We start from the raw sequence: 27,030 nt of genomic DNA, 5'->3' as shown, positions 1-27,030 counted from the left end.
GACATTGTTAACGAAACTGTTATATGTGAGCATCAGCAATTATAGTGCTGCATTGAGAGAATATCACCAACTGGAAGATCTTAGGAGAGACCCGATGTCATTAAACAGTTTAAAGATTATGATAGGGAAACTTGAAAACATATGAGCTGGGTGTGGCATCTGGAAGAGGAAGGCATCCTATCTCAGCGGAAGTTACTGACGAAGTTGCTGAACTGACCATGAAGCATGTGTACTGGGTAATGCTAGCATTTGTGCAATGTCACGAGAATTTTCCATTCCTTGGTCAACAGTACTGAAAGTTTTCATTCTGTTTTATATTGATATCTATACAAGATCTAGACATGCTGCAACTGATATCTCACGATCCACACCAATGTTCTGAAATTATTCTTCAGCTTCTGGCATGGGGTGAGGTTGATGACATGGGGCTGGATGATATTCTATGGAGTGACAAGGCACATTTTACACTTCAGAGGCAATGAAGGCACAGAACTGCCAAATTTGCTGGACTATTCAACCACGTGTTGTGCACAAAGAGTCTCTGTACTCGCCATATATGACTGTGTGGTGTGGATTCACAAGCACCTTTATTGTTGGTCTGTTCTTCTTTGAAGAAAATACAAACAGAGGCCCTGGTGTACCATGACATCTGCACATTATCGAGATGCGGGATGCGATTCCTGCTTTTGAAGAGGGCAACTGTGTAGAAACCACTGTTTTCATGCAAAATGAGGCAATACCTCATGTTGTTCGCCCAATGAAAGATCTGATTAATGCAACCTTCCACAAACGTGTTATCTCCAGAGGTTTTATAGATGCATGGCCCACAAGATCACCTGATCTGAACACATGAAGCTTTTGGCTCTGGTAAAATCTGAAAGAATGCATTTACTGGGGACACATTTGATTTCCACCTGATATGAAGGCCAGTATATGGGAAAACATTGCTCAGATTCCACTAGAATTGCTGCGAGCAACTGCTGCTCACATCGTTTCACGGGTGCAGAATCTCGCCGACATCTCTGGTGCTCGTACTGAACAAATTATGTAAGTGGTGGTTAATAATAGAATCAACATTATGCCTTTCTCATTTGTTTGACATTTTCTGCCCATGTCCTAGTCCTAATATGGAAACATTTATATACGTCTTTCTTGCATTCACAGTGCCAAATTTGCACCTGGTGGACAAAATTGGAATGATTTTTTTGCCAGCATAAATTGGTCCCTTTAACGCATAGAAAATCTGCAAAGTTCCGCTGTCATATGATAGTTGCAGCTACACTGGATCTCTGTGAGTAGCTGCACTTTAATTATAACCAATCAGTATGTATGTAGTATTTAAGTCCTGATATAATGTAATAGGATAAACGCAGTCAGAACAAAGATGTTGCATCAGTCTTAATCTGTCTACTTGTAAAATTGTATGATACACCCAATACTCTCAGCTGAAAATAACCAGATACAGTCTAGTTTAGTTAATAACACCGAGTACGGGCAAATGCTATATTTGAAAGTTCTTTATTAAGAATAGAGAGAGTGATATTTTTTGATACTGCCTTTATTGTTCCCCATCAGTCATCTCCAATATCACTATGCTATTACAGAAATGTGTGGTTAATCTTAGGATTTCAAGCTGATTCCACACAAACAATTAATGAAAGTGAAGGCTGTAAGTTGCAGCATTCACCTTAGAACTTGATCCTATGACTGGACTGAAGTAAGGCTTTTGGATCAACAAAAACATATAGAAGGCACTAGAAATCTAACTTTGGTCTTGAAAGCACAAATAATTTAAATTCCATGAGGCTGCCTAAAAGTGAACAGCCACCCTATCAAAATCAAAAGCAGTCTGGTAATAAATACAAAGTATGTTAAGAGTCATTAAATAAACAATTAGGAGACCAAAAATATGTTACCATTAAGTGGCAATCATTGAAATAGCATGACAGATTTCATACAAACCTGCAGATGTAGTGAATGAAAGGTAAAACATTTTAAGTGGAGGGATCAGTGATGTCAAATGATTCAGACACCTAGTGGAATTGATTTGATACAAAACATCATGCTGCAAGAACATCATTTGAGGGGAAAAAAACTAGTAGAAATAAAAATGAACAACCTAAAATTATGGTAAAATATGAAGTTTTATTCAAGTATCATACACTTCACGTGAGAAAAATTACGAAAGAGAGAGAGAGAGAGAGAGAGAGAGAGAGAGAGAGAGAGAGAGAGAAGAGTGTGTGCTTTAAATAATAAGTTTATTATCCCCATATTTGTATTCCACTGTACTGGACGACAATTTCAAAATCTTATAAAGGTTCCTCAAACAACAATCTACTTTTCCAGCTGTATTTAGAGAGTACCACAAAAGTGTTGACTGATATCATCAGTGATCAAGAGATATAGCTGGATCATAGAAGTGTTTGATGACATCATCTTTTGCGCTTACAGATTCTTATGCCTTTCGTCAAGAGTGAAGAAGATTAGAACATATGCTGTTCCATCATGTTCTGCAGATGCTCTATAGAGGACACCTCTAATGACCATGCTGACCAAGGACACTGATGAGCACCCCTTAGGCTATTGGGATGCATGAACACTTCTCACTGTTGTGAGAATGGCAATGGAGTTGAATAGATGGTGCTCTGGAGCATAAGCTCCACCATGCAAAGTTTCCTCAGGAAAGAGGGTAGAGTGTAACTACCTGTACTGTGATGCAGACTCAGGAATGACTGGTGCCACCTGAAAAAAGTAAGTAGTTGACTCACTCTTAGCCGACACTGCAGTCATAAACAACCATCACTGATGCTGAGCAGAAGTTGCTCTCATCACTAAACACTACTTTACTTTATTCAGCTCTCAAGATATGTCCTTCACTATATCATCAGTGGCTGCAGTATGATGTGTTGTGGGGAAAAGCACAGTGAATAGTACCCTTGGTTGCAGACCATGTCTAGCAAACAGTTCCTAATGGAGAAGTCAACACTCTGTGCCCAGCATTGTTCCTAATTTGTGCTGTAGTTGCCAATCAACAGTTGCTGCATGCTGATGCAGTGGCTCAGGCATGAATTTATATGTTGCAGTTGCTGGGAACCAAGACGAATAGCAAGTGGACCACAAGCACCAACACCTCACATCCATGTTGGTCAATTCTTTGGAAGGACTATCCAGTTTCCCCACAAGCACACAATACCATCTACTGAATTTCAGTGAACTATATGAGAAGCCCATCAGTATTGTCACATTGTCGATCCAGTACAATACATGAAACAATGGATCAGTTCTTTTTAGCAGCATGTCTAATGCAGCTTTTCTGGCCTCAGTATTTTCAAATTTAGTACATAATTCCTATTCTGTTCACAGCATGATGCACCGACTCATTGCCTGTTCTGTTTCCTGTTAGTGCTCCGTGCAAATATTTTCATCATTTATTTAAAAGCTGTCACTTCTCATTATACAATAGTTCAGTTTGGACCACAATCTCTGTTGTGAAATTGATGAAGATATCAAGTACAACAAATGGGAAGATCCTCATATTGGCTTAAAGAACACACCTCTATGAATGGTATGACAAAACCTACATTCTGATTAAAGCAGCTTGTTCTTTATCATTTACCATATGACTAAAGTGTTATCGCATCAATTGACAGCTGTGCATGTCGCAGCCGAGAGTGATTTCCCAGTAGAGACAAAATGCTTTAATGCCCACTGCTGCTGACAACAGTTAAAAGTGTTGCTGGGCAGTGGCGGATAGTGTATTTGCATGTACACAACGTTCCTTGTAAACTACAAATGAAATTATGCTTTGTTGTGGCACTGTGACAAAAGTGAACAGTCCGTTTGTGGCATTTAGAGATCTGACTCGAAGTTCAGTCTATAAATTAATGTATTTATAAAAACAATAGGCCTATAAGGAAAATGGCAGGTTGCTACTCACTGTAAAGATGACACATTTAGTTGCAGACAGGCACAACAAGTATGCTTACTTCTTTGAATGAATGTGTGTGTCTTTTCTTTTTGTGAAGAAGGTTTCCCGTGAAAGCTAAATGTGTAACAGTATTTTCATTGTGCCTGTCTGGAACTCAACATGTTACCTTTGGAGCAAGTAGCAATTTATCTTTTTCCTTATATTGTTGATATTCCAATCTGTAGTTTTCATTGATTGTTTTTACAAAAAGTTTGATTTTGCTTATACTAGTAGATATACTAGTAGATCTTCATAAAAAAGCTTCTAGTAAGAGGCTACTTGCATTACAAACTGTAGAAAGAATTGTCTGGCAAAAACTATATATTTCTCTTGAACTATTTTAGTGTGAATCATCTTAAAAGATGAGACTTTGATTAAATTATAGTCGCAACCAAGATAGCTCTAGCGCCCTAGTACTTTATTAAGAGAAGTCCCATTGCAAGTGATATGCATTTGCCTTTTTCCAGCCTTTGACCTTTTAACTGACTGACCTTGCCAGTCGTAGGGGGACCTAAAGTTTAATGTAAAGTCCAGACGACATTGAGGCTCAGCATTTATCACATTAACAAATATTGTCAGTGGTGGAACGCGTGGTAAATAATTACAAAAATCCAAGAATGGGCAGGGGACCAGACAAGTCATTAACATCCAATACTGAGGAACGTAATCTTATCAAAATTCCCTGGAGTACAGCTGCAATTACATGTGCGTTTTTGTAAGTTTGTCCTCATTAACGTGCTATATTTTGCCTGTAAGTAAGTTATCGATCCAGCTTCAGATCTGGCTAAATTTCGCATACAAAAATATACTATGTTGCCAAAAGTCAGGACAGTGAATGACTTGTATGTGACGATGTGCTATACGTCCATGCGCTCAGAAGTTAAGCAAAACGCGTCATTATTACGAGTATGTTTGCCATCAGAATGAGATATCACAGATAACTGAATTTGTGCAGATGGAAATGTTACATTACAAGTTCGGGTATTCCGTCAGACTGATGTCTCATTTACATCCGAGCATTCTCTTGGGTGTAAACAATAGGCGAGCTGGAACAAACGGCATTAGGAGTTTCGGACGTGCTAGGTTCGAATTTCGATGTGCTCTCTCGTGTTAGGGCTAGTTATCGGTCTTTCAGGGAGTCATAACAGGAAGTTTACACGTCCTCCACTTCGGCGCTCGGGCGGCTGCGACTGACAACATTCGCAGTCTGTTGTTTTTCGCGCGTGCTATGGTGTTCCTTTGTTTTCGTTATTGAACGTGAGTGATGTTAGCGATGGAGTGGTTAGAAGACGATGTAATGCTATTAATTGAAGAGTACAGACACCACAGATGCCTGTGGGATCCAAGAGATCCAGAATTTAAAATGCACACCAGAAAAAATGAAGCTTGGCAAGAAATTGCGGAAGCACTGAAAGTGCCATCTGAGGAAGTGAAGAAGAAAATTAACTCCCTACTTGCTTCCTTTAGGAGAGAAAGAAGGAAAGAGGCCACAACCTCGGGAATGCCTGCAGGCAAGAAATACCGTTCCGGCTGGTTTGCCTTCAAATCGATGTCATTCCTGCTTGATAAAGTTGGATGGACAAAAGGCAGATGCTCAGAGGTGAGGGAATTCATTAATCTGTACGAACAGTACTCTAGTGTTTATTTTCTTTAATTACAGAATTATAAATGCATTTAAAACGTCAGCAGCAGAGTATATGCTCAGCAGTACTTCCATTGTCATTTGACCCGCCCATTGTACGAGTTAAAGCAGTGTGTGAATTAGTTATCACAGCAAATGTCTTCGACGATATACAGTCGTGGAGAAAAAAAAAGTTGATACTCTGTTGTTCACTTAGAATAACTATTTTTCGAGCTAAAGTGTACAACCAGAGATGTTATTTGGCAAACTAACAGTATGGGGTTTCCTTCCCAATCTGCACATGTAAAAGGATTAACTAAATTAGCCTTCTGCACCAAGTAATTAAATATTCTTGGTCAAACAGTGGGCAAAAAAGTATTCATTATACAAAGAAAAATACACCGCACATAAAAAGTATAAAGACGATGTTTGTACTCTGAAAGTATTATTCCTCTATGTGTCACTTTTATTATCCTCTTTGGAATGAGTTAAACCTGTTTAGCGGTCTCGGAGGTAGTATTTTCCCATTACATAACTTTGCGTTTGTGGTGTCGTTATTTCAGGCCGGTCATACTTCGTATTTTATGTTTTCTGACCAGTCTTTCTATCTTATTACAGAGATCTTCAAGTGGATCAAGGTCTGTTCTCTGAGCTGGAAGGTGAAAACATGGGGCATTCTGTACAACAACCATAGACGAAAAATTCGAGCTGTATGCTTAGTGCCAGTGTCTTGTTGAAAATAGTAAGCGCGGCTAAGTCCAAGCTAAAACACTTTTTTGTAGATTTGCTGGGATATTTAAATATTGATATCAATTTATATTACCTTAAACAAAAACAAGTTGGCCAACTCATCGGATGTAGCCATATCATATCCCTCCATCATCGTGTGCTACTGTGGGTTGGATGTGTTTGGGTTACAGCTCAGTACTTGATCGTCTCCACACCGAAGTCTGCATCGTTTACCAACAAATGATGGCAGACTTTTGGTGGGAAGATGACCATATACTGAGCTGGATCCCACACACAGTAAAGAACGGTGGAGGAGGATCCCATACACAATCAACCCACAGAAAAGAATGATGGGTGAGGAATTACGGTATGGGGATGTATGGCTGCATCTGGTGGCGGACAACTTGTTTTTGTTGAAGGTAACATGTCAGTATTTAAATATCCTAAAGGCAAATCTGCAAAAAATAGCGTTGCTACCTTGGTTTTAGTCACTTATTTCTACTTTCAGCAAGCCAGTGGCCCTAAGCATACAGCATCTGTGGTTGTTGTACCATACTCCTCATATTCTCAAATTTCCAGCACAGAATGCAGGCCTTAATCCACTTGAATACCTTTGGAATACACCTGCAAATGGTCAGACAACATGAAGTAAGAATTCTGTGAAATATTGTCTACACCATGAATGGCAGAATATTACCTCAGACTACCAAAACAGCTTAAACACTATTCCAAAGAGGTTAACAGAAGCATTACATAGAGGAGGAATCCCTACAAAGTACTAATGTTGTCTTTATAACAATGTACATTATAATTTTCTTTGTATGTATTAGAACTTATTGCCATCTGTGTGACCCCAACCAGTACAGAATATTTCTTTGCTTTTTGGAGAAGGGTAATGTAGTCAATCCTTTTATACATATAGTTTAGGAAGGACACCCCATATTGTTTGTTTACCAAATAACATCTCTGGTTGTGGTATTCAGTTCTATTAAATACAGTTATTCTACATGAACAATGGGATGTGAATGCTTTCATTTTTTCATTACTGTGAGGCACAGATCTTGAAGGCAAGAATGATCCATTAGAGCATCTTCCTTCCTGACAGCTACTGGAAACCAGATTTTCTCCATCTTCCATCTCCTGTTTCCTAAATGTTCCTCTATCACTGTGCTCACTCTTCTCATTCCATAGCTGAACACACACTCGTCACAACTTCACTGATGTTCTCCAGGGTATGGAGTTGATAAATGTTAGCAGAAATCAAATGAGTGCTCGCTGATGAATACATCGGGTAAATTACCTTTTCTTTTCAGTCAGGCCTCCATGTAATATACCTAAAATGTAGCACTCTATGGGTTTCCAAAAAGATTTGTTTTTCATCCCTACCATCTGAAATTAGTTTTTTTCAAACCAACAATTGTGTACAGAAAACGATAAAAAGCACTGGCAACCCGTAATAGCACTGTTGTGGAAAACTTAATTCATAATACCACAGATTTGTTCCACAGTGCTTCCCGTCACAACTCCAAGGCATTTTGGGAAGTTCTGCAGTGCCATGTGCAATTTTTAGTGGTTTATTTGCATGTTAGGGAAACTGAAGGAACAAGGTATATTTGTTAATGTTACTCTAAATAAATGACTAGGTAAATTCTTTACAAATCTTAAATATGTTCTAGCAAAGCGATCCACTAATTGTGGGGTGCCACAGCTGCATCATATTATGGGTATGTTAATATTATGTAGAAAATAATGCTTCTAGCTTTAAATTACACAGATTTTGTAAGCTTTTTTTTCTTTTCATTCTCAGGAGAACACAGTTGAAGAGGTTGATATAGATGTGACAAGTTTGGAAGGGTCTGAAGATGAGGGAACAAGTAATGACATTGTCCTACAAACAGAATATCCTGCATCAGATGAAGTACAAGTAGGGGATGTAGAAGAACCTCCAAGAAAGAAGAATAAGTGTAGAAAAGGAGATGCATATGATGAAGCTGCTGCTGATCTGAACATGATCATAAATATAATTGACACCATCAGAAACAAAAAACAAGCTACAAACAACAAGAAACAAGAAAAAAAGTCACCACGTGACATATTTTCTGATTATGTGGCATTTAAATTGAAAACCTACAATAACCATGTACAGAACATAGTGCAGTTTAAAATTCATGAAGTGTTCTTCCAGGCAGATATGGGCAATTTTGACAGCCCCTCTACCACAACAAACCAGCAAACTGAAATTATTCAGCCCTCTCCATCTTCTTCCGCCGTAACTATTGACACAAACGATACAAAACATTCCAATACTGTGGTACACACACTTTTGCTATAGTTTTTATTTCCAACTATAGATATTTTCATATACTCAATATTTAATTTATTTAAGAGAAGACAGAAAATAAATGTCTTTGAGAGTAAACAGGTAATATTGATTAATACGAAATTAGAATATGTTAAAGATCTGATCATCATCATGACATATGTTTCAAGTGTTTGTAATTATGTCACATTTTTGCTATCATTTTATGAGACTTCATTATACTAATGAAATGAATAAAAATCATTCCCTCCATTGTGCTACCACCCATCTAACAAACTGTAAAGCACGTGATATCAAATAACCTGTAAGACGATGTGCCTCCACAACTCGGTGCATCTGGCTGTCTTGCGGAAGACCTGGGATTGATCACCAGTACTGCCAGGGATATTTCCTTGGTGGGAGGACAGGGACAACATGCACTAAGCTTTGTGATGCCAGTTGAGGAGTTACTTGATTGATAAGTAATGGTTCCAAAGTCAAGAAATCCAGCAGCAGCTGGGAGAGCAGTGTGCTGACCCCATGACCCTCCATAATACATCCAAATGACACCATTGGCAGAGAATGACATGGCGGTTAGTAGCCCCTGATTGGGTTGTCTGAGCCAGAACCTGGATCTTCCATTTGCTATAACAGAGGTCTTATAAATTTTTACATTACATCAGTAATTTTTATTGATATTATTTCTTATATTTACCTTAATGAAAGCTTAGAAAGCTTCATTTATGGCACTGCAAACAGCAGGAATTATCTTAGATCTAGAAACAGTTGAAATGCGAAATAAATACCGGAGACAAGCAAAATTGTCTCATTGCTAGCTGTCAGTATGTAAAGGTTACCCACTTTTTAGCTGACTTAACTTGTCAATAATTTGTACCCAGCTTTGCAGTCTTTTACTTACATCGTATCTCAGGACTAACAATTTTACTGCTAAAGAACAAAAACTTATTCATAGTGCTTATATCTACATCATAAGTCCATATTCTGCAAACCATAGCAGCATTGGTTACTAGAGTAATAAATGCATCAATAAGGCTAGGAGAATTTTTATGGAGATAATTGAGTTTCAGTATGATGGGTGTATTGAAATTGAGGACAGAGTTTAAACTATTTTAAGTCCATTCTGGAGAAGTATGTGCTGAGTAAGTGGATTAAGCACAGAAAATACCCACTGTGACTTACTAAAAAAATTCAGAAAATACCGAGGAAATGAGAGTTGCATTTTCTATTTACAAAAAGCAAGTACAGAAATGCTGAAATGCAAAAGTTAGTAGAAATATGTGTGTATAAAAGATCGGTACATGAACCATACATAACTTCCAACATGACGCGTTAGCAAAAGATCTTTCTGAGAAACCAAAAATTTCTGATCCTGTGCAGAATCCCTAAGCAAGTCAAAGGCTTTCATTCAGTGAGTTGGCAACCTGTCTGGAGTGGCAATAGAAGAAAGCAAAAGAAAAGCTGAAGTTTTAAATTCAGCATTAAAAACTGCTCATGCAGAACAATTGTACACACACCATTGTTTGACCATTACACAGACACACATATGGAGGACATAGAAATAGGCATTGCTTATGTTGAGGAGTGATTAAAAGATTTGGAATCCCAATTTTAAACAGAGTACACTGACACTGGCCCCCTACTTAACTTGTTTGTATCATGTGTGTCCTGTTCAGCACAGGGTCCCAAGCAACTGGAAAAAAGGTGCAAGTGTGTCCCATGTATAGCAGGGTAAAAGAACAGACCTACAAAATTACGAAGCAATAACACTCAGTTTTGTGCAGAATTATTGCACACATTCTAAGTTCAAATATTAGGCTTCTTTCTGCATATCAGCATGAATAAGATATCATCAGGAGTACCCCAGGGAAGTGTGATAGGATCAGTCTTTTACTCTACACACATGAACGATCTGACTGATAGGACAAGCAGCAGTTTTTGACCAATCATACAATATGAGCTTTCACAGCTAGCACTGACTTCACTTGAAACTTCTGGGCTGACAAAAGACGGTCGATGCCTGGCGAGCACTGTGCCCTACAGTCAAAATAAGAATCAATAAAGAATAATGGCTGCCCAAAGGGAAAGTTTTCCTTCCATTCGCTAGTACGATTATAGAGCGCATTGGGAAAGCGTTGAGCAAGTATGTGTGGAAACTACCTTCAGACCCCCCACCAAGATAAAAGAATGTTCAACATCAGCAAAAGATATAAAACACCCTTTGGTAACGGTGAGTGTAGATAATATTCCTTGTAGTTGTGGACTGGCTCATACTGGTACTGGATAAATCGGCTGTAGTGTAACATGTTTACTAAGAGGGTGTTCATGAAATAAAATTCAGCGAGAGGAGTGTATTCTCAAAAACATTGCATTATTATGCATGCATGTATTGATGTATAAAGAAGCTACAGAGATTTGTAAACACCACAATAGTTTGAAGAGAAAAGAGGAACTTGTGACATTAGATAAAATTTGGATGTCAGTGTTGCACTTTAAGAATGATAATTTCTTTCAAGTAAGAATGCTGGCATTAACAGAGATAATGTCATGGAATGTGGTGCCCCCTACACCACCTATACAGGGTGGTCCATTGATCGTGACCGGGCCAAATATCTCACGAAATGAGCGTCAAACAAAAAACTACAAAGAACAAAACTTTTCTAGCTTGAAGGGGGACACCAGATGGTTGGCTATGGTTGGCCCGCTAGATTGCGCTGCCATAGGTCAAACTGATATCAGCTGCGTTGTTTTAAGTGGGCACCCCCATTTTTATTACATGTTCGTGTAGTATGTAAAGAAATATGAATGTTTTAGTTGGACCACTTTTTTAGCTTTGTGATGGCGCTGTAATAGTCACAAACATATGGCTCACAATTTTAGACGAACAGTTGGTAACAGGTAGGTTTTTTAAATTAAAATACAGAACTTAGGCAGGTTTGAACATTTTATTTCGGTTGTTCCAATGTGATACATGTACCTTAGTGAACTTATTTCTGAGAACACATGCTGTTACAGCGTAATTACCTGTAAATACATTAATGCAATAAATGCTCAAAATGATGTCTGTGAACCTCAATGCATTCGGCAATACGTGTAACGACATTCCTCTCAACAGTAAGTAGTTCGGCTTCTGTAATGTTCGCACTTGCATTGACAATGCGCTGACGCATGTTATCAGGTGTTGTCGGTGGATCACGATAGCAAATATCCTTCAACATTCCCCACGGAAAGAAATCTGGGGATGTCATATCCGGTGAACGTGCGGGTCATGGTATGGTGCTTTGATGACCAATCCACCTGTCATGAAATGTGCTATTCAATACCACTTTAACCACATGTGAGCTATGTGCAGGACATCCATCATGATGGAAGTACATCGCCATTCTGTCATGCAGTGAAACATGTTGTAGTAACATTAGTAGAACATTACGTAGGAAATCAGTATACATTGCACCGTTTAGATTGCCATCGATAAAATGGAGGCCAGTTATCTTTCCACCCATAATGCTGCACCATACATTAACCCGCCTAGGTCGCTGATGTTCCACTTGTTGCAGCCATCATGGATTTTCCGTTGCCCAATAGTGAATATTATCCTGGTTTATGTTACCGCTGTTGGTGAATGACACTTTGTCACTAAATAGAATGCGTGCAAAAAAATCTGTCATCATCTCGTAATTTATCTTGTGCCCAGTGGCAGAACTTTACACGATGTTCAAAGTCGTCGCCATGCAATTCCTGGTGCATAGAAATATTGTACGGGTGCAATTGATGTTGATGTAGCATTCTAGACACCAGTGTTTTTGAGATTCCTGATTCTTGCGCAATTTGACTGCCATACATCAACACGATATGGACCTTTTCCACAATTACTAGCGGAATGTTACGTGATACCAAGTACTTACGTTTGACTATTACAGCGCCATGTATCACAAAGCGAAAAAAGTGGTCCAACTAAAACATTCATATTTCTTTACGTACTACACAAAAATATAATAAAAAATGGGGGTTCCCATTTTAAAAAAACCTAGTTGATATCCGTTTGACCTATGGCCACACTATCTAGCGGGCCAACCGTAGCACCATCTGTTTTCCCACTTCAAGTTGAACAAGTTTCGTTCTTTGTAGTTTTCTCGTTTGACACTTATTTCGTGAGATATTTGGCATCAATGGACCACCCTGTATATTTGGTGCTCCCTCAAGATCTATTTACAGTTTGTCACTTTACCTCTGAAGATGTCTCCCACAGTTGGAGATGAAGCGTTAGGAGAAGGTTTTAGACATCGATCACAGCCTATCAGCCCAGCAATTTCCAATGAAATTTGCAGCTGTTAGCTGATGATGCTGTAGTGGACAGGATAGCTTTGTTATTGAGTGACCACAGGAGGAAACAGGATTTCCGTTTGGTGTGATGAATGGCAGGTTGTTTTAAATGTAGAAAAATGTAAGCTAATGCAGATGAGTGGAAAAAGGAATCCTGGAATAATTCAGTACAGTCACATCAATTACCTTGGAATAATGTTGCAAAGCAATACAAAATAAAACCAGCACATAAGATTTGGTTAGGAAAGGTGAATGGCCAACTTCAGTTTATTTGGAGTATTTTATGAAAGTGCAGTTATCTATAAAGGAGACTGCATATTCTTGAACACAACTTGAGTGTTTGGGATTCTCAACAAGTCAGAGTAGGAAATACATTGTAGAAAGTTGGAGACACGCTGCTAGATTTGTTACTGGTATGTTCAATCGATATGAAAATCTTTTGGAAATGTTTCATGAACTCAGATGGGAATCACTGGATGGAGATGTTCTTTTCATGAAATGCTATTGAGCGAGTTTAGAGAATTGGCATTTCTAACTGATTACAGAATGATTCTACCACCAATGTACATCTTCGGGCTCTCGGGTGTCCAGCCGGATGCGATCGTTTAAGTCCCACGATATTTCGGCGAATAACCTTTCCGCCATCATTAGGTGGTTCAGGTGGAATGGTCTGTCTGCTCATTGTCAATGTTATTTATGTCCATCAGTTGGGCTTCGAATCCCTGCGGCAACGGTTCAATTGCAGCTGCCAAACTTCCTGTCACATCCGCCGACATTCAGTTTGCGAGTGCCAACACTTAAACTGCAACTGCCGACCCAGGTCCGCACCTACCCCAGCGTCGCGCTAAGTGGTGGAAGATGCAGAATCCCGTGGAGTGTCCTCTGCGGCCGTCGTAGAAGGGTTTCGTGTCCGCTTGTGGCGTGACTCCTTGATGGAGTTGAGTAATGGTTGCCATGCCTTGCTTAGTTGAAAACCTGTGTCTCTGTTTATGAGACTGACCGTTACACGAATTTCAATGGCCTCCTTGAAGATGCTGTCCCAGTAGAAACTGGTAGGGACCAGAATCTTGGTCTCTTCGTATTTTGCGTTTGGCCTCAAGAAAGCAGGCGTATATAATATTCCATGTGGTTGCGGCAAATCCTACATCAGTCAAACAATTCGAACAGCTGAAGACCGCCGCAAAGAACACCAACGCCACACGCACCTAGGCCAGCCCACTAAATCGGCACAGGCAGAACACTGCTTGGAAACTGGACACAACGCGAAATACGAAGAGATTAAGATTCTGGCCCCTACCAGTTTCTACTGGGACAGCATCTTCAAGGAGGCCATTGAAATTTACATAATGGACAGTCTCATAAACCGAGACACAGGTTTTCAACTAAGTAAGGCATGGCAACCATTACTTAACTCCATCAAGGAGTCACGCCACAAGCGGACACAAGACCCTTCTATGATGGCCACAGAAGACACTCCACGGGATTCTGCATCTTCCTCCACCTGGAGCAATGCCGGGGTGCGCGCAGACCTTGGTCGGCGGCCACAATCTGAGTGTCGGCGCACGAAAACGGAATGTCGGCAGCCGCAATCGGACTGTCAGCACAGGGAGTCAAAGCCCGACTGACGGACATAAATAACACTGAGAAAGAGCAGACAGACCATTCCATCAGAACCACCTGATGATGGCAGAAAGGTTATTTGCCGAAATATCGTGGGACTTCAACGATCGCATCTGGCTGGACACCCGAGAGCCCTGGAAGCAACACATATGCCGGGAAAGCCTCCGATCACAAATGACATCTTGCTAAACGAGTGAATGCAAGACAAAAGCAATTAGGGTTTGTATGGAGGCATATGGACAGTAATTTCTCTCTTGCTCCATTGCAAGTAGAATAAGAAAGGGAGCAACTAACAGTAGTACAAGGAACCATCTGCCCTGCACCATATGATGGCTTGCTTGAGTACATGTGTAGACGAAGTGCATGGGATAGAGAACTTCCCATAGTACCATATATTTGGATTTCTTCCCATGTAGCTCGTATGGAGTGTGCAAAGAATACCTACCAATCCCAAAAGTTCCAAAACTCATTTTATTCGTGGTGTATAGGAGACATCAGCGCAGTGACTATAGAGGCAGCTTGAACTAACAGCAGCCAAGTAAGTTGTGACGAGAATGTTTGGTAGTGGACATGCAGCTGCAGTGAATCAATGTTGTTGTTCCACATCATCACAAAATTTCTAAATCAACTGTTAGGGACACTCACCAGAATATTTCGAAGAGGAGAAAAATGTTTGTCCCGCACACTTGTGACTCCTGACAGACTTGGTATTATCAATGAGAACCTACCTTAAAAACGTCAAAGGTGCAGAAATTCACATGAAGGGTCAACACACTGATGACTTAACTGGGCATTCAAGCCAATGTGACGTGCGAGTTTAATATCATCCCAAAGGACTTTTCTGACTGTTTCACATGGTTGTATGAATGTTCTGTGCATTCCACTCAAGTTGGTGGGTGTGGGAGACTATGTAGAACAACTGAAGAATTAAAGTCACCATCTTAACTCCTTTTTTATTAATCCACTAACTGTTTTGCACCGATGGTGGCAGACTGCTTAAAAGCCTATGTATGTGCTCAATCAGTCTATTATTGTCTCCAATCCCAATGTAAGCAATAAGTAGGAGGCTTTAGAATATTTGTCACTTAATACTGGTTAAGACTTTTAAATAGACTCTCTTAAGATGACATCTTTTAACTATCTACCAGTTTAGATGTCTCAGAATTTCCTTTACACTTTGCTGCAAATCAAATAAACCCGAGACCAGCTGTGCCACTCTTCTTTGTATACACTCACTATCAAGAAATAGTTCTTTCTGATATAGGTTGTTCAAATGTGTGTGAAATCTTATGGGACTTGACTGCTAAGGTCATCAGTCCCTAAACTTACACACTACTTAACCTAAATTATCCTAAGGATGAACACACACACACACACACACCCATGCCCGAGGGATCAGCCGCACAGTCCATGACTGCAGCGCCTTAGACCACTCGGCTAATCCTGCACAGCTGATATAGGTCCTGCACACTTTAGCACTATTATACAATGGGCCATGTGAGTGCATTATAAGTGATTTCTTTATGTAATCTGACAATGTTTTCCTAGTGTATTACCAGTGACCCAAAGTGTGCCACCTACTTTGCCTATAATTGAGCTTAACACATTGACTGTCACATGGCCTGCAGTGGCCACTGCAGATTCTCAGGCTGTGGCGTGGCCTGACATTTGACATCAATCATTGTGTGTGTCACAGCCAATGTCTTAAGTGATCATTTCATATCCATTCCCACTAATCCATGTATTTGTATGGGCTGACCGATTCAAATGGTGACTTGTTTCTATTTTAAGCATAACTTTTTTTTTGTATTTTGTGAAGTGCTCAGTTGTCTATTTATGAATACTTAAACATTTTATATATATATATATATATATATATATATATATATATATATATATATATATATATATATATATATATATATATATATATAAAGACCATATGTCTGCTTGTGTCTGTATATGTGTGTGTGTGTGTGTGTGTGTGTGTGTGTGTGTGTGTGTGTGTGCGCGCGCGCATGCGTGTGTGCGCGCGCGAGTGCATACCCGTCCTTTTTTCCCCCTAAGGTAAGTCTTTCCGCTCCCGGGATTGGAATGACTCCTTACCCTCTCCCTTAAAACCCACATCCTTTCGTCTTTCCCTCTCCTTCCCTCTTTCCTGATGAGGCAACAGTTTGTTGCGAAAGCTTGAATTTTGTGTGTATGTTTGTGTGTCTGTCGACCTGCCAGCACTTTCATTTGGTAAGTCACATCATCTTTGTTTTTAGATATATTTTTCCTACGTGGAATGTTTCCCTCTATTATAATCATATCATTAATTTGAACCCAACAATCACGTTTGTTATTGTCGCTGTTGCATTTCGAAATCTTTCCTGTCGTCTTATTTTCTCTTTCTGTTTTTACCAGTAGTCTCACTTTTTATTCACCTTCGCCTTTTTACCGTAATCTACTATACAATTTTATCCCGCCTATATATACTCAATAATACGTAACCTACTTCCAAACCATAACCAAAAAAATTTCATTTTCCGTTTTCAACACTACTGCCGCCATAAAATCCATCGCTTCTAGTTCAATAACAGCTGCTTTCACGTATTTAACAACCATTTCGGCTAGTTCTAATAACTTTCACTTTATTTCCACTTCCATTTTTCGCGCATCACTAATCATTTTTAGCCGCTCCCCACAGGTTTTAACTTCATTATTTCTTCGTCAGACAAGTGTTAGCCCCATTTTCGTAATCTTTCACCACAACACCACTCCTTTTCATACATTTACACGTTTTTTTTCGAAATTTTCCCGAATTTCTCCGTTCTTTAACGTGTTTTAGCGGCAACACAACCACCTAACCTTTATGCACATCGCTATCTACCAACCCAAGTTCACCACAGGATCAACTTAACCAACACTTTTTCGCCTTTTTTCATACCAGATCTCCAGTTGCTTTCTAGTTCACCTTTATCTCTCCCCATATATTTTTATTTTCATTTTCATTTCAGTCTCGTGTTACACTTTCCACCTTCTAATACCATGTCACCCTCACAACACCCCCACAACGACCCCATTAAGTTTTATTTACATTCCCTCCGCAAACATGCCTTCGCCCTAGCCAGATTATGCTCCCATATTCTATTTTCTCAGGCCTGTCTGACATTTGGCATTACCCCCAAAGGCCTCACACTTAAAGTTCCCATCTCTGGCTGCAACCCTTCTTTCCATCAGTCCCTATACCAGTTCCAAACTGAACAATCCATTGCCCTCACCCACCTAATCCTTCACCTACAGATCTTCAAATATCTCTGCTTGTGTCTGTATATGTGTGGATGGATATGTGTGTGTGTGTGTGTGTGTGTGTGTGTGTGTGTGTGTGTGTGTGTGTGTGTGTGTGCGCGCGCGCGCGCACGAGTGCATACCCGTCCTTTTTTCCCCCTAAGGTAAGTCTTTCCGCTCCTGGGATTGGAATGACTCCTTACCCTCTCCCTTAAAACCCACATCCTTTTGTCTTTCCCTCTCCTTCCCTCTTTCCTGATGAGGCAACAGTTTGTTGCGAAAGATTGAATTTTGTGTGTATGTTTGTGTTTGTGTGTCTGTCGACCTGCCAGCACTTTCATTTGGTAAGTCACATCATCTTTGTTTTTAGATATATTTTTCCTACGTGGAATGTTTCCCTCTATTTTATATATATATATATATATATATATATATATATATATATATATATATATATATATATATATAGACACACACACACACACACACACACACACACACACACACACACACACACACACACTTCCATCCGCGCATACACAGATAAAAGCAGACATTTGTAAAGGCAAAGAGTTTGGGCAGAGATGTCAGTCGAGGCGGAAGTAAAGAGGCAAAGATGTTGTTGAAAGACAGGTGAGGTATGAGCGGCGGCAACTTTAAATTAGCGGAGGTTGAGGCCTGGCGGATAACAGAAAGAGAGGATATACTGAAGGGCAAGTTCCCATCTCCGGAGTTCTGACAGGTTGGTGGTAGTGGGAAGTATCCAGATAACCCGGACGGTGTAACACTGTGCCAAGATGTGCTGGCCGTGCACCAAGGCATGTTTAGCCACAGGGTGATCCTCATTATCAACAAACACTGTCTGCCTGTGTCCATTCATGCGAATGGACAGTTTGTTGCTGGTCATTCCCACATAGAAAGCTTCACAGTGTAGGCAGGTCAGTTGGTAAATCACGTGGGTGCTTTCACACGTGGCTCTGCCTTTGATCGTGTACACCTTCCGGGTTACAGGACTGGAGTAGGTGGTGGTGGGAGGGTGCATGGGACAGGTTTTACACCGGGGGCGGTTACAAGGGTAGGAGCCAGAGGGTAGGGAAGGTGGCTTGGGGATTTCATAGGGATGAACTAAGAGGTTACGAAGGTTAGGTGGATGGCGGAAAGACACTCTTGGTGGAGTGGGGAGGATTTCATGAAGGATGGATCTCATTTCAGGGCAGGATTTGAGGAAGTCGTATCCCTGCTGGAGAGCCACATTCAGAGTCTGATCCAGTCCCGGAAAGTATCCTGTCACAAATGGGGCACTTTTGGGGTTCTTCTGTGGGAAGTTCTGGGTTTGAAGGGATGAGGAAGTGGCTCTGGTTATTTGCCTCTGTACCAGGTTATGAGGGTAGTTGCGGGATGCGAAAGCTGTTGTCAGGTTGTTGGTGTAATGGTTCAGGGATTCCAGACTGGAGCAGATTCGTTTGCCACAAAGACCTAGGCTGTAGGGAAGGGACCGTTTGATGTGGAATGGGTGGCAGCTGTCATAATGGAGGTACTGTTGCTTGTTGGTGGGTTTGATGTGGACGGACGTGTGAAGCTGGCCATTGGACAGATGGAGGTCAACGTCAAGGAAAGTGGCATGGGATTTAGAGTAGGACTAGGTGAATCTGATGGAACCAAAGGAGTTGAGGTTGGAGAGGAAATTCTGGAGTTCTTCACTGTGAGTCCAGATCATGAAGATGTCATCAATAAATCTGTACCAAACTATGGGTTTGCAGGCCTGGGCAACCAAGAAGGCTTCCTGTAAGCGACCCTTGAATAGATTGGCGTACGAGGGAGCCATCCTGGTACCCATGGCTGTTCCCTTTAATTGTTGGTATGTCTGGCCTTCAAAAGTGAAGTTGTGGGTCAGGATGAAGCTGGCTAAGGTAATGAGGAAAGAGGTTTTAGGTAGCGTGGCAGGTGATTGGCGTGAAAGGAAGTGCTCCATCGCAGCGAAGCCCTGGACATGCGGAATATTTGTGTATAATGAAGTGGCATCAATGGTTACAAGGATGGTTTCAGGGGGTAACAGACTGGTTAAGGATTCTAGGCGTTCGAGGAAGTGATTGGTGTCTTTGATGAAAGATGGGAGACTGCATGTAATGGGTTGAAGGTGTTGATCTACGTAGGCAGAGATACGTTCTGTGGGGGCTTGGTAACCAGCTACAATGGGGCGGCCGGGAATGACCAGCAACAAACTGTCCATTGACATGAATGGACACAGGCAGACAGTGTTTGTTGGTAATGAGGATCACCCTGTGGCTAAACATGCCTTGGTGCACGGCCAGAACATCTTGGCACAGTGTTACACCGTCCGGGTTATCTGGATACTTCCCACTACCACCAACCTGTCAGAACTCCGGAGATGGGAACTTGCCCTTCAGTATATCCTCTCTTCTCGTTATCCGCCAGGCCTCAACCTCCGCTAATTTAAAGTTGCCGCCGCTCATACCTCACCTGTCTTTCAACATCTTTGCCTCTTTACTTCCGCCTCGACTGACATCTCTGCCCAAACTCTTTGCCTTTACAAATGTCTGCTTGTGTCTGTGTGTGCGCGCGCGCGCGAGTGTATACCTGTCCTTTTTTCGCCCAAAGGTAAGTCTTTCCACTCCCGGGATTGGAATGACTCCTTACCCTCTCCCTTAAAACCCACATCCTTTCGTCTTTCCCTCTCCTTCCCTCTTTCCTGATGAAGCAACCGTTTGTTGCGAAAGCTTGAATTTTGTGTGTATGTGTGTGTGTATCAACCTACCATCGCTTTTGTTTGGTAAGTCTCGTCATCTTTGTTTTTATATATATTTTTCCCACGTGGAATGTTTGCCCTCATTCCAGATAACTGCATCATCTCCTTTACCCCTTTCATGTGCTCTCATAAGTTTTGAGAAGGTAACCTAAAACAGAATATTGATCCAGCTATCCAAGAATTGCCTTTTATGATAGCAGACAGGTTTTGATTACAGCTTCCATATGAACAAACAACCCTATTACCTCTCAAGCTTTGTTCAGGTAAACTAAATAGTAAAAATAACCCTTTTGGCATTTTTTGGGATCTTGTCATTGCTGTATAGATCATGAAGTTTTACTGGAGAAATTAAAATGCTATGGCATTTCCCTTCAATGGATGGGATCTCAACAATAGAAATCAGAGGGTTACATCACTAAATTTTACACCAGGAGCAAGACAAATTCAGAAGGGGAAACATTAAAAACGGTGCCCCGTGAGGTATGGTGCTTGGCACGCCCCTGTTGTTGACCTACATAAACATAGTGGAATAAAAGTGTGTTTCATGGATTTAAGTCAGATTAAAGAATGTAACTACTATACAAATAGTTTTAGGGTTGCACTGGTTACTGCGATGGTCTACAAATATTTGAAAGTAGTACTTTCATGCTCACATTTTAACCTGAGGTAGACAGTCTAAAACCTGTTTTAGTAAAGCACTAATTAACAGAATAAAAAGAAACTTGTGGTATTTAACCCATGCATGCAGAATAAATCCTTATGGATATGAAATTGTGTTGATCACTGTTGCAAATTTGAGTATACTTAGAACATTGCCTTGGAGGACCAGATTTTCCTGAATGAACTAGTTTGATAGGGAATGACTGACTAGGTAGTGGAAAAAATTCTTCCAAGGAAGGACTTAATAAGAATATGCAGACATCTTCTCAAACCAAATTTGCAAGTTGACAAAGGATGCAGTATATCCAAATGGTGATGTACGTCTTTTCCAAGTGAGAAAAAACACCTGCCAAATGATAACATAGGAAACACTTTTAAGATCATCACTAGTAAGATTACATTAATGAGGTTTGAGGGATACCATTCGAATCCACATTGGTATGGGCTCAGGATGTTAATGGATTTGTGAACCTATATTGAAACAGTGGTTGACCATTTGCTCAAGTCTTTATACCTGGTTGCACTCTGGTAACTTTAATTTGGGACTATCTGTGCAGGTTGCAGTAGAAAAGTCATGATGTCTCTTCAAGGGTCACGATACTGTTCCTGAAGTGGGATTTTATTGTAACAATTAAAAAAGATTGTTAGTACTTGAGCATGTATGCCACAATCTATTTGTTATGGTCCAGGGACTGTTTCTCATGCCACGAACAGATCATATTTCATGGAGAAAAAGTGGTTACACGTTTCCTCATTCTTCAATTAGCAATTAAAACCTCTCCACTCTGGATCTTGTACACATTATGCAACACTAAGAGTGTATTTGCGTGAAGCAGTGATGTTAAGAAGGTGCTTAAAAAAAAAAGCAACAGTAAATTGTGATTGCAGTTGGCATACGATTATCAAGACTGGACTGTGAATCAATGGAAATGTGTTGCCTGGTCAGATTAGGCACGTTTCTTGTTACATCAGGTCCATGATTATGTCTGGATACAGTCATACTGGCAAAAAGCTGCTCAAAATGTGCAACATGTCACAAACTCAGGCTGGTGGGGGACAGTATTACACAATGTGGGACATTCACCTGGGCTTCCATGGGATGTGTGTTAGTAATCTAAGGCACAACATTGGGGATGCAGTCAGATGCCATGTCTGCCACCCCAAAACCATCATCCTGTAATTTATAGGAAATGTGTGTGATGTGTGCGCAGACATCTGGTGCCACGGACCTCCTGAAACCTACCAAAGACCTGAATTCATGCTGCACAGAATTGCTGCTGTATTGTGTTCCAAGGGTGAAGTGACACACTATCAAGCAGTTGGTTATATTGTTTCGGCTTATCAGTGTATTATAGCTGCAAGATTTGTCTTTATCCATTCTTTATGGCAAGTCCAGGCTGTTGGAAAGTGTCCTATGAGACAATGTTTCCAAATCACATATACGTAACTCCACTTCGGGGATGCATCTGCTCGATATAGATTTCTTCTTCCATACTCTCAGTTCTTTAGTCTACACTCTCCTTTTGTTGGAGAACAGTTGAAGTGGTGACATACTGCTGTAATTTGATGAATGTTCTATGCAAGATACTTTTATTATTTGAGTAACTTTTTTTGTAATTTGTAGTATTTCCTTGTGTCTGTGTACCACTATGTACTACTTTTGATGGTTGATGTTGAGGGCAGAGACAAACATCGAGGATTTCGGTACACACTATTCATTTGAAATCTTACTTCTATTTTAACTGTACAAATAGGATGATCCTTGCTCTACACTGAGCAATGACTAGAGCAATTTATGCAAAATAGGAGTTCCTTGGGGTCTCCCAGATTCCCATCAAATACCTCTGAACCTATCCAGATATGACTCTCTCACTCACTTTATAGCAAAAAATACATTTGAGACACTTGTGTCCTGTTACTCCTGCTTTCTTGTCTGAATTTCTGGTGTGTTTGTACTCACTAGTGATCCTCCCTCTTCCCTGGGAGTAGCTGTTTTATCAGTAAGTCCCATTAACTTTTAATGACCATCAAGAGAAAAATGTGTTCACTCAATAGTCATGCACAAATGAGGTGTAACAGCACACCAAATCCCATTTCCTCTTCTACATGCTTCCTAGGCTACTTCATCTGCTACATCTTTTCCCCGTATCATGTCCTGGTACCTGCCAGAATATCACATATTTGCTTTACCTTTGGTCTACTCTAAGTAATTTTAGACAATTATAATTATTTATACTGGATACATTTGTTGTACAGATTGCAGGCCACAAGTCAGAGCAGATGAGATACTGTTCCATCCCTGGCTCCTTACCCTGAATTCTGATATATCCACATCCACAAGATATTACTTAGTAAGGAATCCAGATAGCTTGGTATTATGTGATAGATTGCTGATCATCCACATCACACTAAATGTCCATGGCTTAAGCTATGCTAATATCCTTAAGGCTATGCTATGATAGGCCCCTTTTGGTAGCCTTACACCCACATGTGAACAGCATTTATCATATTATGGTAGGAAGATCATGCTTTCTCATCAATACTGTCATATTCTGACTAGTGTATCAAAAGGTGCTTGTCTGCACACAACACTTTGTCCACTGTATTACCTGCAGCTTCTGTGCTTTCAGCAATGACAGTGACTCACTCTCCACAGCAGGAATGTCTTTCGCAAGGTTCAAAAATGGGATGAAAGTGATACAGACAACCACTCACTGTATAGTGGTGGCATACAGTGATGGATTTTTGCAGGTGCGGTGCACTACAAAATATTTTCAAAGAGAAAGCATTAGGATCCTATCTCCATACTATCAAAAGAAAGTTTTCAATTTCTTTCTTCCTTTAAAATGTTGTTCACCAATCATCAGTTTACTTATATGGTGATCTAATTAATTAATCAATTTATTTCTGGGCCTCATCTCCAGTGTTCATCCCTAGTTGCACTCCACAACAGAAGAATCCATTCCAGATCCAGTCTTTGACCCTTGCTCATAAAAAAAAAATAAAGCCACAGCACCAGAAGAGTTAAGTTTGTGCACGAGCACATACCTTTACACATTTAGTAGTTTGCATTCCATCCAGCGTTATCAAGTAGGATTCAGATATGGCAACTGAAACTGCTGATGTCAAAAGTCAATAAAACAAAATCTCTTATTTATCATTTTAATTCCTTACTGTTTCTGCATGACTGGTGCTGAATACACCGTCAAGTGTAAAGGATCTTTGGACAATCAGTATAAACACTCGATTTTAGAATACTCATACAGAAAAAAGTAACACGTAGCTAAATTGGGTGGGTGTTCCATTCACCCCTCAAGATCAGGTATGCTGGGAACTTTTCTACCGAATACTCATTGCTGTTCACACTGTGTGTCGTGACCCCATCTTGTTGATGCTATACATCCTCAACATCAATTTGTTCAATATTGGGGGAAGAAAGTTCTCAATCATGTTGGCACATGGCTGAGGACCAATGATTCACACTCTTCACAATCCACACCCAGCTGGTACACAGAGGCCTCTTGTGGTGTTCTAGCACACCAGTACAACAAGTTTTGTATATTCACACAGTCAGACAGATAATGTGCCTTAGCACTGAATAACACCAGTGTGTCATGATACAACTTTCAATCTGCTATTCACATGTATTTTGCCGAGCAATAAAATCTCTTTCACCGAGTTCTTGCCCATCACAGACAATTTATATGGGTAGAAACTCGGATGGTCAATTCATCTCTTAGAATGATCAGAAAGCCTTTATCAGCTGCATCCTAGTGCACCTTTACGCTCAGAAAGCTTCGATCAACTGCATCCTTGTATTCCAAACTCAGAGGTGATTGCAGAAATAACTGCTCCAATGTTTTGCAGCCTCAGGGCCATGGTAAAGAAGCCTCCTTTGTTCATTTCCAGTTTACCTGAGTGTGCCCACCCACAAAACAATTGAAAGTCAGAACAGGACTTGATGTGTGAATGTTGAAGTGTGCACTAAATGCACATCAACAACAACTGATCAGACATTAGAAAGGAAGCACACATTACTCATTCAGCCAATGCATTGTCACTACTGATGGTAAATGGAACCCCTTGATCCACAGCTTTGAATGGATATCTCCAACAGCCAACAGAGGACCCCCTCACAGTGCCCTGTTAAAATCAAGTTTTGTTTGCAGCAACCTACACTAATGGCATTATCTTAGTCAAAAGATGGATGTTGAAAATAATTAGACGTAGGTCATTATTATTTCGTATTCCACCTTGCTTTGCCTCAACTTCATAAATGATTTGTGAAATAAAAAACAACTGCAGTCTTGTATTAGTTTGCCAAGCTGAAAAATGCCAATGTTTATGGATAATCTCAAGTGCCTACATGAAATCATTCACCATGTGTGTTACAGTTATTAAAATACTGAGAGCAGGTCAAATTTTAAATACTATGCTAGCGTACAAATAAATTAAAATCCACTGTTTTAATGACAGTTGTCAGGGTGCATTTAGGAGGTCAGCTTCGGAACAAAACTGAGAACCAATGCAGCTTTTGCAGGCAATGGAACTTCATCAGTATCTATCTTTGACCTGAAAAAGAAAAAGATCTCATTTAGCTGATCAGGATACTCCAGAAATTTTCTTCACAACTTCATTTGAAACCACCACAATATTAGAACATTACCTGAGTTGGACAAAGAGTCACTGGAGTGTCTTTAGAACCAGTTTTTGTGGCCATAAAATTAATTTGTTTGAATTGTACTACCAAAAAAATGCACAATTTCTCACAATACTTACTGTTCTGTACATGTGTATCTTAGCAAAACAAAAAAATGTGTACTAATAGACAGGGTGTTTCAAAAGGAATATATGTATTACAGAGTATTATATTGGCAAAACTTAGATTGCTGCACCACAGCTTGGTTATTGGAGGAACAAATACAGGGTTATTACAAATGATTGAAGTGATTTCACAGCTCTACAATAACTTTATTATTTGAGATATTTTCACAATGCTTTGCACACACATACAAAAACTCAAAAAGTTTTTTTAGGCATTCACAAATGTTCGATATGTGCCCCTTTAGTGATTCGGCAGACATCAAGCCGATAATCAAGTTCCTCCCACACTCGGCGCAGCATCTCCACATCAATGAGTTCGAAACGGTAAGGCTTCTGCTTTAGCCTTTCCCGTAAGATTTTCCAAACCGTCGGCTGTGGTACGTTTAGCTCCCTGCTTGCTTTATTCGTCGACTTCCGCGGGCTACGTGTGAAACTTACGGAGGCATCCAGAGGCTTTAAACCTCACATACCATCGCCGAATGGAGTTAGCAGTTGGTGGATCTTTGTTGAACTTCATCCTGAAGTGTTGTTGCACTGTTATGACTGATGTGAGTGCATTTCAAGCACAATATACGCTTTCTCGTCTCCTGTCGCCATTTTGTCTCACTGCGCTCTCGAGCACTCTGGCGGCAGAAACCTGAAGTGCGGCTTCAGCCGAAAAAAAACTGAGTTTTTCTGCGTATCTGTAGTGTGTCATGACCATATGTCAATGAATGGAGCTACAGTGAATTTATGAAATCGCTTCAATCATTTGTAATAGCCCTGTACATTGTCTAGTTTATATTCATTGCCACTAGATGTCACTGACTTCTGTTTGCTTGGTTACTGCCACCTGCAGCAAAGTAGCTACTCCACACAGTTAACGGTCAACAGTATCTTGCTATGTTACAAAACTTTTCGTTTCCTAGCCTGAACAAGGACAACTTCATTTT

General features: G+C 40.3%; 2 protein-coding genes across 3 annotated transcripts in view; one reads left to right on the top strand and one right to left on the bottom strand.

Moving 5' to 3' along the window:
• Positions 1 to 5,125: 5,125 nt before the first annotated feature.
• Positions 5,126 to 8,736, top strand: LOC126468102 (transcription factor Adf-1-like). Of its 2 annotated transcripts, XM_050096523.1 has the most exons (3): positions 5,126 to 5,567; positions 7,994 to 8,041; positions 8,125 to 8,736. In XM_050096523.1, exons 1-3 carry the CDS (start codon positions 5,232 to 5,234, stop codon positions 8,647 to 8,649), a joined length of 909 nt encoding a protein of 302 aa, XP_049952480.1. In that variant the 5' UTR covers positions 5,126 to 5,231; the 3' UTR covers positions 8,650 to 8,736. The 2 variants fall into 2 exon arrangements, with proteins under 2 accessions (XP_049952480.1, XP_049952481.1); XM_050096524.1 differs by lacking the exon at positions 7,994 to 8,041 and having other exon boundaries at positions 5,135 to 5,567.
• Positions 8,737 to 25,581: 16,845 nt separating this feature from the next.
• Positions 25,582 to 27,030, bottom strand: part of LOC126468060 (probable maltase) — a 39,536-nt gene continuing 38,087 nt past the window's right edge. The window contains exon 10 of the mRNA XM_050096520.1: positions 25,582 to 25,846. Within this exon, the coding sequence (XP_049952477.1) occupies positions 25,765 to 25,846 (82 nt within the window). The 3' untranslated portion in view covers positions 25,582 to 25,764. The remainder of the gene's footprint in view (positions 25,847 to 27,030) is intronic.

This window comes from Schistocerca serialis, chromosome 1 (genome assembly GCF_023864345.2).
Source record: "Schistocerca serialis cubense isolate TAMUIC-IGC-003099 chromosome 1, iqSchSeri2.2, whole genome shotgun sequence".
In the NCBI taxonomy this organism is placed as follows: Eukaryota; Metazoa; Arthropoda; class Insecta; order Orthoptera; family Acrididae; genus Schistocerca; species Schistocerca serialis.
The sequence above is the reverse complement of the archived record's forward strand: the minus strand, read 5'-3'. Positions and strand labels throughout refer to the sequence as shown.